Below are 13,269 nucleotides of genomic sequence, written 5' to 3'. Positions count from 1 at the left end.
CTAATCACTGTTAGAATCTGCAGTCGTTGACTGTGACCCCTGCAATCAACACTTTGTTGCCAACAACAGTTTTTCCTCAAATCATGGTAGACATGGGATGCCCTTGACATGAAATGACCCTCTAAATGCAGTGCACCATTTTGCTCCTCCACAATCTGGCACCAATCAAATGTGCTGTTAGTATCTTACGTGCCCTACCACCACACTGATCAACAGAATGAGGCCCAAAGTCCACTCATCCCAAATCACGACTGCTCCATTTGTCGAAATGACAGGAATGCACTCTTCTCTCCCACCCCCTTCCCACACACAGCTAATCTGTAACTCAGCTGCTTACAAGTGCAAAATATCTTCCATTTAAAAAGCCTCTTTCTCATGTAAGATGTGCTCCCTCTCCACCAGTGGTGAATTCTCAGGAAGCTTCAGTGTGTCCACAAAAGATAAACACAAAATGAGTGACTTAGCAGGTAGCACAAAAAATGTTTTATTGGTAACTAGACAAGTGGAATTTCCTAACTGATGACCACACATATTACGCAGGTGAAGCAGTATTTTTCCAACCACCTACCTTGTTGCAACTGCACAGTCACCCCCCCCCCCCCCCCCCCCCACCACCACCAAAAGCTTTACAACATGGATTTGAGCAATAGGAGATATTCAGTGATATGGAAACTTCAACTCCTGCAATTTACAATGACATCAAGAACTTGCTGCAATGGATTTGTGAAATATTCTGGAGGTGTGAAATAATTCTGGCAAAATATAAGATCTTTAACAAATTACTTAGGTTGGTGGGTTGTTTTGGGGAAAGAGATCAGACAGCTAGGTCATCGATCTCATCGGCTTAGGGAAGAATGGGGAAGGAAGTCGGCCGTGCCCTTTGAAAGGAACCATCCCGGCATTTGCCTGGAACGATTTAGGGAAATCACGGAAAACCTAAATCAGGATGGCCGGACACGGGATTGAACCGTTGTCCTCCCAAATGCGAGTCCAGTGTCTGACCACTGCACCACCTCGCTCGGTCAAATTACTTATAAAGGGGTTACAAACTACCATAAACTGAAGGCTGGTCAACATGCTGAGCTGGAAATTTATTTAATAAATACAGTAAATTACAACTGCATCAATTAAGCCTAGTCCACACGCAATGATCTGTCTGTGCAGACATCGGTGCAGATGTCTGTACATGCCAAATATCGCTGCAAATGTGGTGTGTTCACACGACACAAACCCCAATCTACTACTCGCCCACCATTTGTCGGTGTGAAAAGAAATATCAGTGGCAAGCGATTACGCTCCCCGCAAACGTCAAAAATTTAATTCAGTTATTTTGAAATATAATATGGAGGAAGTTCTGTTGTGGTCTGTGTTCGCAACTTGTGTTGCAAAAAACATTCAGACCAACCGCAGGCAACAGAGAAAGTGGTCAAAATGTGGTAGACAGTGCCTGCTAAAGTGAAAGCAGTTTTCTCACGTAAATTTACCGAGAGAGTTGCAGGGCGAACCTAAGAAAGCCAAGCAGATGAAAACACCATAAAATTGGCTGGTATACTTTATCTACCCCTACACCAGATCTTCCAGATATCTGAACTTTAGATAACTCTTTTCCGTAAACAGTTCGCAACGAATTTATTTTATTACTGTTTCTTTGCCGAGGCATCAACTGCCCACGATTTTTCAATTAGAGCATTGTATGCTGCTGTCTTTTTGTCTCAGTCACAAACATGGGTGGTTTCTATATATTTCAATGAATTCACTTGCAAACTCTCGAGAACACTGACAAGTTTCAGCCATTTTAATGCCCTGTGCGCACAAATACAAACACTAGTTTGAGCAAACAGCTGTTTCGTGCCAGATTTTCTGCGATCTCCTGTCCACACGATCCAACTTGTCTGCACAGATGTGGTTTGAACCCACAGATTTGAGAGGTTTCGCTCAAACCTCCAACTCCACCTTCCAGGTTTGCACACACCTCAAGTTGGTGCAAATCTTCTGGCCACACACAACGATCTGTTTGCGCGCATGTGATGTGCACAGACAGATCGTCGTTTGTGGACGAGCCTTTACCATGTAGACTGACAATTGAAGCAAACTAGAAATTGTGAACATAATGAAACAAGAGAATTTTATGCATATGATGCATAAAATTCCCACAGCCACCTTAACAAAATGTTACTGCATATCGTCACTCACTGGGTACGTTAAAGAAAAGCTAAAATTTTTCATCACATAAATCAGCAGAGAGAGAAAAGCCATGAATATCAGGTTATAGCCTGTAAAAAATGGTGTTCTGACAGCACACTATATTATAAATGCAACAGATCTGTTGCTGATGAACTTTAAATGTTTTTGGTCTTTTGTGGCAACTTACAAAGAAAAAAGGAATCTGCCTCAATGGAATACCCAGCAAAGGTAGTAGTGATTTCTCTCATGCCAACACTGACAGGACAAATGAACTGCATGTCCTCAATCTATTCCAAACTTCCATTGCCTAAGAAGTTCATGAAAACTGCTGTGCGAGTATACCCATGACCACACGTAATGAGGCTTCAATATGTAACTTATCTGAGACAATTTAATCACCAAACAATCAAAGGAAACTATATGACAATTGCTTTTAGGCAATTCTTGTTGACCATGTGTAATCCTTTTCTGCTTGACATGGAACTTTCTTTTGTTCTTTATAATATGACCAGCAAACCTGAGCCTATGAACACACAAATACTAAAACTAATACAAACCAGTTTCACAAGGGTGCATTTCTTAACAGTATGTACAGCAGAATATTCCACTTTTTACACATTTAGGTTGGGACCCATGATGCCACTGACCTTTAAAACAGACATCAAGAAGTCAGATAAACTCAGCAACATTTACCTTTGAAAACTGTTTCTGCCCAATGTATTTACATCTCAGATATTGGACATAAATGAAATAACATATGTTCCAGAAGCAAACTGTTGAAGATTAGATGAAGCTGAAATGCAAATTTCAACCTGTGTTGAGTCCTCGACACTGTAAGCTTTACCACGATATGTTTAACTGTCTTCTAAACAAATTTAATCACATAGAAAGCTATGCTAAAATCCCAAAACAAACTGAAGTGGAAGAGACTTTGTAAATATTTTAAAATATTTGTTGTTTCCTTCGTCCCCAGAAAGTAGTTCCTACTTTACAGTGGAAATGAATTAAATATTTAAATTTCTTCTTGGAGCATCTGGAATGACTTTCACAACTGCAAATTTATGTTTACATATTACACAAGGTGCACGTCACGAAGCCGAAAATTCCGTCTCTGCTCAATACATCCTTCAACTAGTGGTCCTAGAAGCAAGTTAACAAGATTTTACCGCACTCAAAAGCTCAATTGTACAACAATATAAGTATGCAGTCTTAAGACCTTACGCTTAATACAGAAAGGACCTTACTTTGTCGACACTTTTCATTACTCACATATGTACTGCTGTAAGCAGTTTTGGTTTAAAAACCTATATTATTGCTGGTATGACATCTGACTTTTTACCTTTAACACAAATGTAAACTCCACATAGGTAATAATTTTCATAACGACTTTCTTCTCCTGTTGATGTTTTCATTTATGGTGAAAACTACTGCCAATCTATGTAACAGGTCCAAGAAACTCACTGAAAAACAGATTTGAAGTATGATGAAGACAGTATTTGGTTTTTGCTACGAACTCAATGTTTGTCTCAGAGAGAGAGAGAGAGAGAGAGAGAGAGAGAGAGAGAGAGAGAGAGAGAGAGAGAGAGAGCGAGCGACCAGGCAAAGGTTCCAGTTTGGCTCAAATAACCATCTCTGCCCCACAATCTCTGAGCAAAAATAGTCTTGTTAATGAGAATTATTTGATTGTAACTGTCACATAAAGACAAATATACATGCTGTAGGCAAGTAATTTATTTAATTCAATTTACAGTTTACATTATTTAATACAATTTCCATTCAGAAGAATTACTGTAATGAATATGTTACTCCATAATGGAGTTAACAATTAAATGAGCCTTCAACAGATTAAAATTTTAAGCTGGATCAAGATACACCTTTTGTTAACATTCTTACTGACTGTTTATGGACACATCACAGCTCAAGTGAATACTTAGATGTGTCAGTCCCCATCTACTAAAATTTACGTAAGTACAATCGAAAAATACCACTCACAAAAGGCAAGGGTCACATTATACACAGTTTTAGTGTGTCACTAAGTTCCATCACAGTATGCTCTCCAACGAAGAAGTCGACAACCTTTATGCTCCATCTCAGATATTCATAGACATTCTTTTTCTAATTGTGAAGAGTAGTAGGGAATTTGTGTCATTTGGAATGTAGGAGAGAACTACTGACAAATTTAAGTGTAAGACAAGTTTGTATACCTCATTAATACTATTGTGAATTGTACGAATCCAGCTACATGTATCAGTTAAAGACAAATTTTCGAGTGTGAAGAAACTTCAGTAACTTTGAACATATAAATACCAATGGCTCACAAGTTTATTTGATGTTCAACATACGCCGACATACACAACTGCTTGCATACCGAGTGACCTCTGCAATTATTACAATTACTCAATCTTCCAAAAACTCCCCTCTTTCACCACATCAATTATTTTTAATGATTGTCTTCAAAGTATTTGGTGATGTTTCCAGTCTGTGCACAATATTTTGGCAGACAAACTGGTCATCTTAAGGTGCTGAGAGTTTTGACGTTATATGTACTTGTTGCCTGAACTCTGACCAAGTTGAACTATAGTGGACCTCATGCCACTATTTTTTTTAGCAGAGCCTATTCAACTTTTACAGTATCATTAATACTTCACAGTCCAGTTCAAGTCCAAGTAACTAAACTCACAGCACTTGAGGAAGAAGACTGTACCAGTAGTCAAAATACTATGCACAAAATGGAAACAACTATTCTGCTGAATACCTGGAAGCCTACCATTTATCGGCCACACTGAGAAAAGTTGAGAAATCACCAACTTCATGACAATTAACATGTAATTAAAAAATAAACTAATGATCACTGTTCATAAACTGTTCATTTCACTTTTTGGTTATTCTTTTCTTTCCTATGCTTTTTTAAATGGCCATATATTGTGTGGTTGGCAATTCTGTGAACTGTTAGGCATTCTATTTACTTAAAATGAAACATCCAAAGACAATAGTTTTTGGTGTGTAAATTTTATAACACAACAGTGCTTTTTAGCATTGAGCATTTACACATGTTAGGATTCATTGAAGATACAGCCAACTGATACTTATACTGTATCTTATGAGAGATAGAGAGAGAGAGAGATCACATGCAGATTAAAGAATTTCAGGTTATATGCATGTCTAGAAACATTTGGTACTCTAATAAGCTTTGTGTGGTTTGACCTACTGGGCAGACTCCTTGTGGAAATTTAGGTGTTTACTGCAACTGCAAAGCAAATACAACAAAACTGTTGGAGGGCTACACTTTCAGGCAACCCACACAGATCAAGAAATGGTGTCTCTCATATTTCCCCTCACAAAGAAACATACATGCAAAGGAATTTAACTGAAAAGTTGTTAAATTCAATATTATATCACACACACACACACACACACACACACACACACACACACACACACACACACACACACACACACACACACATTGCACTTCCCCACTGAGAAACAATGTTCTGCATATCAAGAACAGAACATGAAATTACAAAGACAGAAACGGACAAAATTGAGGATTCCAGATTCCAAGAGTAAAAATGTGATTCAAAAAACCATCACTTAATTTAGGCAATGATTCACAATGTTCCTGAATGCAGACCCTCACCAGGAATTCATTTTCTTTGTTAAATACAAGTTAACTGAAATTTTGTTATCATATGGCTTCACACGTCAGTAAGCTTCACCTTACCTTAAAGATTTTCTTACCATAACACCATATGCCACAGCAATGAATAATCTGAGAATTAAGTGATACTTGGCAGAAATCTGCAATGAACTAGTAACTGAAAAACAACAAATTAAACTTTTAACACCTTCAGATGCCTAGAACATAAAATATTTTGCGAAATTAAACTTTCATAGTATGCCGCTAGTCTAAGTTACTCAACTGAGAGTACCACTTACAAAATTACTTTATGAGAGTCAATGCAAATTACGCAGACTATCTTGAATTAGACCGTTTCCAATATTAAATACATGGTCCCTCAACTATTTCTAACACTAAATGACAATCTTACAATGAAGACTGGCTAAATTTAACCAGGCGCATCACTGATCACTTAACACAGCAAACCACAGGGATTTCACATCAACTGAATAGATGCTTCACTTAAAATCATCATCAATGAAACATATGCCCAGACACAGTTGGTCACTACACCAAAACATCTGACAAAAGCAATGCATGCATTTTCTACTGATGCCATCACCACCTGTCTAATTTTTATTATTTATGTCCCATTTCAGACTGGTTATTTAATCCATCCTGAACACAAATTTTACAGCAATTAAAAACACAATACATCACCTACAAATACATTTTACCAAATTTAGCTGCAAATGAACTTTCACACTTATCTATTCTTATGTAGACACAGAAAAAGACAACTAACTATACAGAAATATGGGAAAGCCACACAAGCAAATTAAAGGTGCAGTTTCGTGTACACACACACACACACACACACACACACACACACACACACACACACACACACACTAAAAACCAACAGTATACTCCTTTATTATTAGAGGCTTGGCAAATCTAGGGGCTGACCTGAAGACAATAACATAAAATGTTATCAAATTAGTCTGGAAAACACCTCAATATCAAATTATAGCACTTTCAACAAACTGTCCAACACAACATATATGAACAAGGAGACTGCTATTCTCTCCAAATGGAGAATTTTGCCCAAAAGCTACACAATTGTCTGGCTAGTATGTTCCTGTCTGCTACTTTGAGAGTTGCAGCTTATTCACATACTTTCCATCTTATCAAGATGAAGCGGAGCAAAAGCACGTATCTGGTAGTAGAGAAATGCCAGAGAGGTTCAAAGGGTAAAGTGACCCAAGTATGACAGAAAATTACTTTTAAGGAATAGATCACTTGTTAGGAAAAAACTGTATAGGTTAGGGAGTATAAGCTGCTTTAGCACCACATTTAATTCTTTAAAAGTTCACAAATGAAAAAAAAAATATTATTATATTCTTATGTACACTGAAGATACAAAGTCGAGGCCTTAATAATGAGAAAGACTCCCATGTACCTCTTTTTCTGTGATATTTATGGCATGAAATGTATATCAGAGTGAACTAAAACATTTTTTTTCCTATTTTTCGTAACGAAGTCAACCAACAATGAAACTTCCTGGCAGATTAAAACTGTGTGCCCGACTGAGACTCTAACTCGGGACCTTTGCCTTTCGCGGGCAAGTGCTCTACCATCTGAGCTACCGAAGCATGACTCACGCCCGGTACTCACAGCTTTACTTCTGCCAGTATCCGTCTCCTGCAGAACTAGCACTCCTGAAAGAAAGGATATTGCGGAGACATGGCTTAGCCACAGCCTGGGGGATGTTTCCAGAATGAGATTTTCACTCTGCAGCGGAGTGTGCACTGATATGAAACTTCCTGGCAGATTCTGTAAAGTTTGGAAGGTAGGATACGGATACTGGCAGAAGTAAAGCTGTGAGTGCTGGGCCTGAGTCGTGCTTCGGTAGCTCAGATGGTAGAGCACTTGCCCGCGAAAGGCAAAGGTCCCGAGTTCGAGTCTCGGTCGGGCACACAGTTTTAATCTGCCAGGAAGTTTCATATCAGCACACACTCCGCTGCAGAGTGAAAATCTCATTCTCAACCAACAATATTTAGTAAATTTTCGCAGTTATACTAAATGCACTTATACAAAAATAAGAAATACACAAAAGAGAACTTTTTTGTGAAGATCAACAAGATTTCTCATTTGATATTTGCCACTCCAGTAGCAAGATGAGGGATTGGCAATTTCCGTATTACACCACTCTTTATTAATAGAGAAAGGTCTTTTTCGTTTAATTTTAAAATATTCAAGGAGATATCAGAATCTGTCTCCTCAGTTGCCTTTCCTCTTCACAGATGTTAACAATAAGGGCTGGTGGGCTGGCGGATGGGTACCCACACCCCACTTCACATCAAAAGCCTATAAACATTCAGAAAATGTTCTCACACTTGAGCACGAGATTTACTGTAGATTCAAACAGTTGCGTTACACACATTCTGTGCCAAGGAGAGTAGTGGTGCCAGGAGGGTTATCCAGCCACCAACTGTCACTAACACTCCCAGAACCCATATAACAATGCCAACCCAATAGTGGAACGGGGAAAGTCAAAGAAGAACATTCAGAGACATTACATACTACAGCATTACTCATTACTGTACCTATATCACGTAAGTCTTTTACAGTACCATTACATTTCCTTGGCAGAAAAACAATCACCTCCCCCTCTACCAAAATTTGATTTCAAATTATGTCTACAGCAGGACCTACAAAATATACTAAACAGTCTAGTCTTCAGATTTCATCAATAAGGTAAGGATGTGTTTCTTTATTGCTTAATATCTGAACAATTTCCCTGAAAACAATGAAACCTGCCAGTATCAATTTAATGTTACATCTACATTTTCATATAAATTATTTATCCAACATGAAAATGGGATTTATTTCAGTTGATGCCAAAACAAGTGCACACATAACTGTGTATTTCTAGTTATAAAAGGAATACTGAAGCCACTGCACATTGCACACTTTATTCAATTGGAGCACCAGAAACAAAGTGCCACATACGGAGGTGATAATCACATTGAATATTCTAAGCCCTCATTATCAATTACTGCACATTCTCATTTTTGCCTTTCCTACTGAAAGTGCAAAAGTATCATTTCAACAGGTATAAAACATTCCTCCCCCCCCCCCCCCCCCCCTCTCTCTCTCTCTCTCTCTCTCTCTCTCTCTCTCACACACACACACACACACACACACACACACACACACACACACACAAACACTAAGGCATATCTACAATAAATATTGGCAACTGATAAAAATGTTAGGACAGCAGGAAATCCATTACAACTGAAAGCCACTACTTCAAGTAGTATTTTCACTTATGGCTTGTGATCATCAGCTCAAAGACTGGTCTGATGCAGCTTTCCACCCAAGCATATCCTATGCAAGCCAAAACTTCTCTGTAATTACTGCAGCCTACATCCACCTGAACCTGCTTACTCCAGCCAAATCTTTACAATCTCTTACAGTTTTTAACCCATCCTCTTTCCATTAAACTAACTATTCCTTGAAGCCTTAGGAGATGTCCTATTAACCTATACCTTCTTTTAATCAAGTTCTGCCATGAATTTCCCTTCTCTCAAATTCTTGGCTAAACACACACAAGATGTTCAACAAAGATTGCACACATTGGCAACAATTATACTAAAGTGTGCAGTGCAATAAAAAGTACCCTCTGCCTTACATTTCAAAGCATTTCTCAAGACATTGGTTCTGTACACATTTTTTTAAGAGTGTGACAAGCTGTAACCTTTGACCAGCAACAGGAAATGTGAAACAAACACAAATTGTGTAGCGACTGTAAGCTACAGATCAGTCTGTCACCATAACCAGTATGTCATATCCCCCCCCCCCCCCCCCCCCCAGGATTCCAACCAAATTTATACCTCGGGCTGAGTTACAAATCGATCTGTCACCACAACTAAGTCCACCCCCCCCCCCCCCCTGAACTTCATACTCCATGGCTTCATCAGCTAACAAAAAAACTGAACATACACAGGATAAAGTGATGCGATATGAGCCATTAACTTTACATCACTGGCCAAGGCTGACAACGTATCTAACATTCCTCTTGACCCTAAGGTAAGTGTTTTATAATTTACCTTATCCTGCAGTTCATGCCTTGCTATTGATCCAAAAGGCCTTGTCACTGACAATTATATAGCATACAGCTGACACTAAACAACTGCAAATAATTACATTTCATATAATGGAAATTTTAACATGAATAACAAATTTGTGGAAATATTAAAACCTCTTGGCAAAAACTACTGTGCAAATCAGAATGAAGATTTATACTACCACAGCAAAAATATTAGGCCTGTCAAGTAACTGCCTCACACTATGATTACTGTCATAGGATTGAGTCCATAGTAGTCATGCAAATAAATTGTTCGGCACATATTGACCCATGAACAATCCAGCATCCACCGAGCAGCCTTTTCTTCCAATACTGATAGGAAAACACATACAATATGTATGTTTTTGAATAGAGTACGTTAGCAAAACATTTGTTTTTCAACCGAAACATGTTTCCCTGCAGTTGCAGCATCTTCAGTCGACTTATTTTCCTTCTGTTAAAGAATGTTCTTTGCTGTTTGTATACATGTAGTTATTAATTTTTAAATTGTAATTACAGATATTTGAAAAATACATAAATTATGAATTCATGCCTTTTTACCACATATTGTGGTTTTTCTGATGTGTTGTGTTTCTACAGTGACTTTTTTTTTTGCATAGTTTGTCAAAGTATAAATGGTTGCAGATGACAAACTGTGCAAAACAATGGTCACTGTAGAAACACAACACATCAGAAAAACCACACCATGTGGTAAAAAGGTATGAATTCGTAATCTGTTTTTTCAAATATCTATAATTACAATTAAAAAAACTAATAGCTACAAGTATAAAAACAGCAAAGAACACCCTTTATCTTTAAAAGGTGGAAAACAAAAGCCCACTGAAGATGCTGCAACTGCAGTGGAACATGTTTGGGTTCAAAAAGAGAAAATGTGTTTTGCTAAAGGCAGACACTATCTAAAAACATACCTCCCGTTAAAGCAAACACGGAAGAAAAGAGCTTCAACCCCAAGAAAACACAGTTATTATACAACTTGACTCCTCCAAACATCACTTTCATAAGGATAACTCTAGATGTCCTAAGGCTATCCTCTACTTAAAGCAAGTTCTTTAGTTCACTTTACCCACATCTTAATCAACCATCTGTTTCCCATATTTTAGCCCCAACAACAGATAAATAGTTTACACTAAAAGGATTCTGAAAAGGATTGTTGTATGGTAGCTATAGGCCTATTTTACAAGACATTATCATTTAACATATCCCAGCACTGCTGACTTCTCAGGCCATTATCAATTTAGAATGACAAAGTTTCACAACAAGCACCATTATGCCCATCTAGTATATGTGCTCAACATTCCATATCACATGACAACAAATATCTTAACAGAAAAAAATTCCTATAAGCAGTAGGAGGGAGATTGGAATAACACTGACATAATACCAGTAGCACAAATAACTAACATGATTTACAAATTTGCAGCAAAACACTGGCCATGAAATTACAAAATTGGCAGCAGAAACACACACATGTAGAATACATACCCAATACACTAAAAAAAACCCTGCACAACACCTCTTCATATTTTAACTTTAAACACTACTAACATGGACCATCTATTCACACGACACACTTAACTTTCATCATATCAATAATGCATTACACTTACAAAAACTTTGCATTGGCAGTCATTCACACAGTTTACATTTACATCACCACACATACATACACACAAATTTATTTGGACTGCAACGGAAGTAAAAATTTTAGAACTGCAAATGACATAATGAAACAAACATGTCTCACATTTGTAAAACCAATTTCAAAACTAACCATGAGCAAAATGTTACATCTCACAGGAATGAGAAAGAAGCTGCTTAAGTTACTCCCACAAACAATGTCAATCTCCCCCCCCCCCCCCCCCCCGCCCCCACACTATACAGTTATTTTCTACACACATCTTTTCCACAGCTCAATACAAACATTTTCTGATAATCTACAACACCGAGAAATAATTTCTCAATTTAAACATTAAACACCTTCGGCTGACACCGTACACATAATTGGACGAAACCTAGAGAAAAATAATCGATGAAAATACGGCCTATTTAGAATTTAATGGTTCAAACATGTAACTTTCAAATTAACGAAACCTGTACCAAACCAGATATTACTGTCCTGCATTAAATAAAATGCCCAAAGCGCACTCAAAATAGGTGACTCAATCTTTGCCAGAAGCAGTTAACCGAAAGAAAGCTACACAGAAAGAAATACTATCAAGGCACATACAATACTTCTGGCTTCAGTACAGTAAAATACATTAAACATCCCTAGGACTCTGTAACTTACACCCATACTGATACTAAAACTTTACGGTACTGTAAATAACAAATGTCGAGTTCCTACTTCCTCCAGTGACATTCACCGAATCGTCGATTTTAATATAAATTACTTCCTACCACACTTGGTATTATCCAACAGAACAACAAACACAAAGAGCGGATCATTAGTTATGGAGCACAAGTTAACACACTATGTCCCAGCACAACCTGTTACAACACACACTGAACAGATAAAATTAGTTGCATTACCTTCCTTCGGAAGCCGCATACAGTCTCCCGATGGTCCTGAAGGAGTTTCTTCCTCATCACCTGCGACAACATTTTTAATGATGTTAAATAAACGTAAACAAGGTCTCAACACACTGCATTACTACTACCGATCTGTCTTCTAAGCGCACTTCTTATAGACACATTCCCAAACAGTTATTTTTGCCTATATACGTCAGTCAGCACTAGGGTTATTCAACTTACTCGAAACTTGTCCATCCTTAATGTGTTCGTACCATTCTGTCCATGATTTCTCGAGAAAAGCACCAAACGGACTTTCCTCGGTAGCCATTTTCACAGCAGTAGTTGCTTACTGTGACGTCAGTGTTTGACGTTTGTACCTTTAATTTCCAAAAGCAATACAAAGACTGGCAAGCATGACATTATTTACTATCTTACATTTCACACTTATTAATAACAATCAGGAGATAGTGTCAAACGTGAAACTGATTATTTATTCATAGCTAAAAGGAACTTCCAAAGCGGAACAACAAATTTCATCTGTTCTCCAGTCACGGAGTACATGTGATGAAAATATCGTTGCCTTCTTGATATAAAGAAAGTACAGAAAGCATGGTCACAGATGCTCAGAAATTAGCAAATTATGCATGGGCGTATGACCTACCTCCATGAAATTATGGAAATATTCTTACAGTTTCGTCTGTGCCATTCAATGAAGAAAGTCACAGACATTATTGGCGGGAGTAATATTTTTTTGCGTGCCAGAGCTTTAAAGCGTATTTACATCAAGTATGACGAG

At 37.8% G+C, this 13,269-nt stretch overlaps 1 protein-coding gene across 5 annotated transcripts in view; it reads right to left on the bottom strand.

Annotated features, from left to right (window-relative positions):
- Positions 1 to 13,269, bottom strand: part of LOC126320376 (mucin-5AC-like) — a 168,066-nt gene that overhangs the window by 127,310 nt on the left and 27,487 nt on the right. The window contains exons 1-3 of one of the 5 annotated variants that reach the window (XM_049993819.1): positions 13,135 to 13,188; positions 12,714 to 12,850; positions 12,492 to 12,551 (exon numbers count right to left, since the gene is read on the bottom strand). The exons of 1 other annotated variant lie outside the window; for it this stretch is intronic. In XM_049993819.1, the coding sequence (XP_049849776.1) occupies positions 12,492 to 12,551; positions 12,714 to 12,801 (148 nt within the window). In that variant the 5' untranslated portion in view covers positions 12,802 to 12,850; positions 13,135 to 13,188. Of the gene's footprint in view, positions 1 to 12,491; positions 12,552 to 12,713; positions 13,046 to 13,134; positions 13,189 to 13,269 lie in introns of those variants that run through there. 3 more of the 5 variants (XM_049993821.1, XM_049993820.1, XM_049993823.1) reach the window with 3 other exon arrangements.

The sequence above is a fragment of the Schistocerca gregaria genome, unplaced genomic scaffold, assembly GCF_023897955.1.
Source record: "Schistocerca gregaria isolate iqSchGreg1 unplaced genomic scaffold, iqSchGreg1.2 ptg000719l, whole genome shotgun sequence".
Taxonomy (NCBI): Eukaryota; Metazoa; Arthropoda; class Insecta; order Orthoptera; family Acrididae; genus Schistocerca; species Schistocerca gregaria.
The sequence above is the reverse complement of the archived record's forward strand: the minus strand, read 5'-3'. Positions and strand labels throughout refer to the sequence as shown.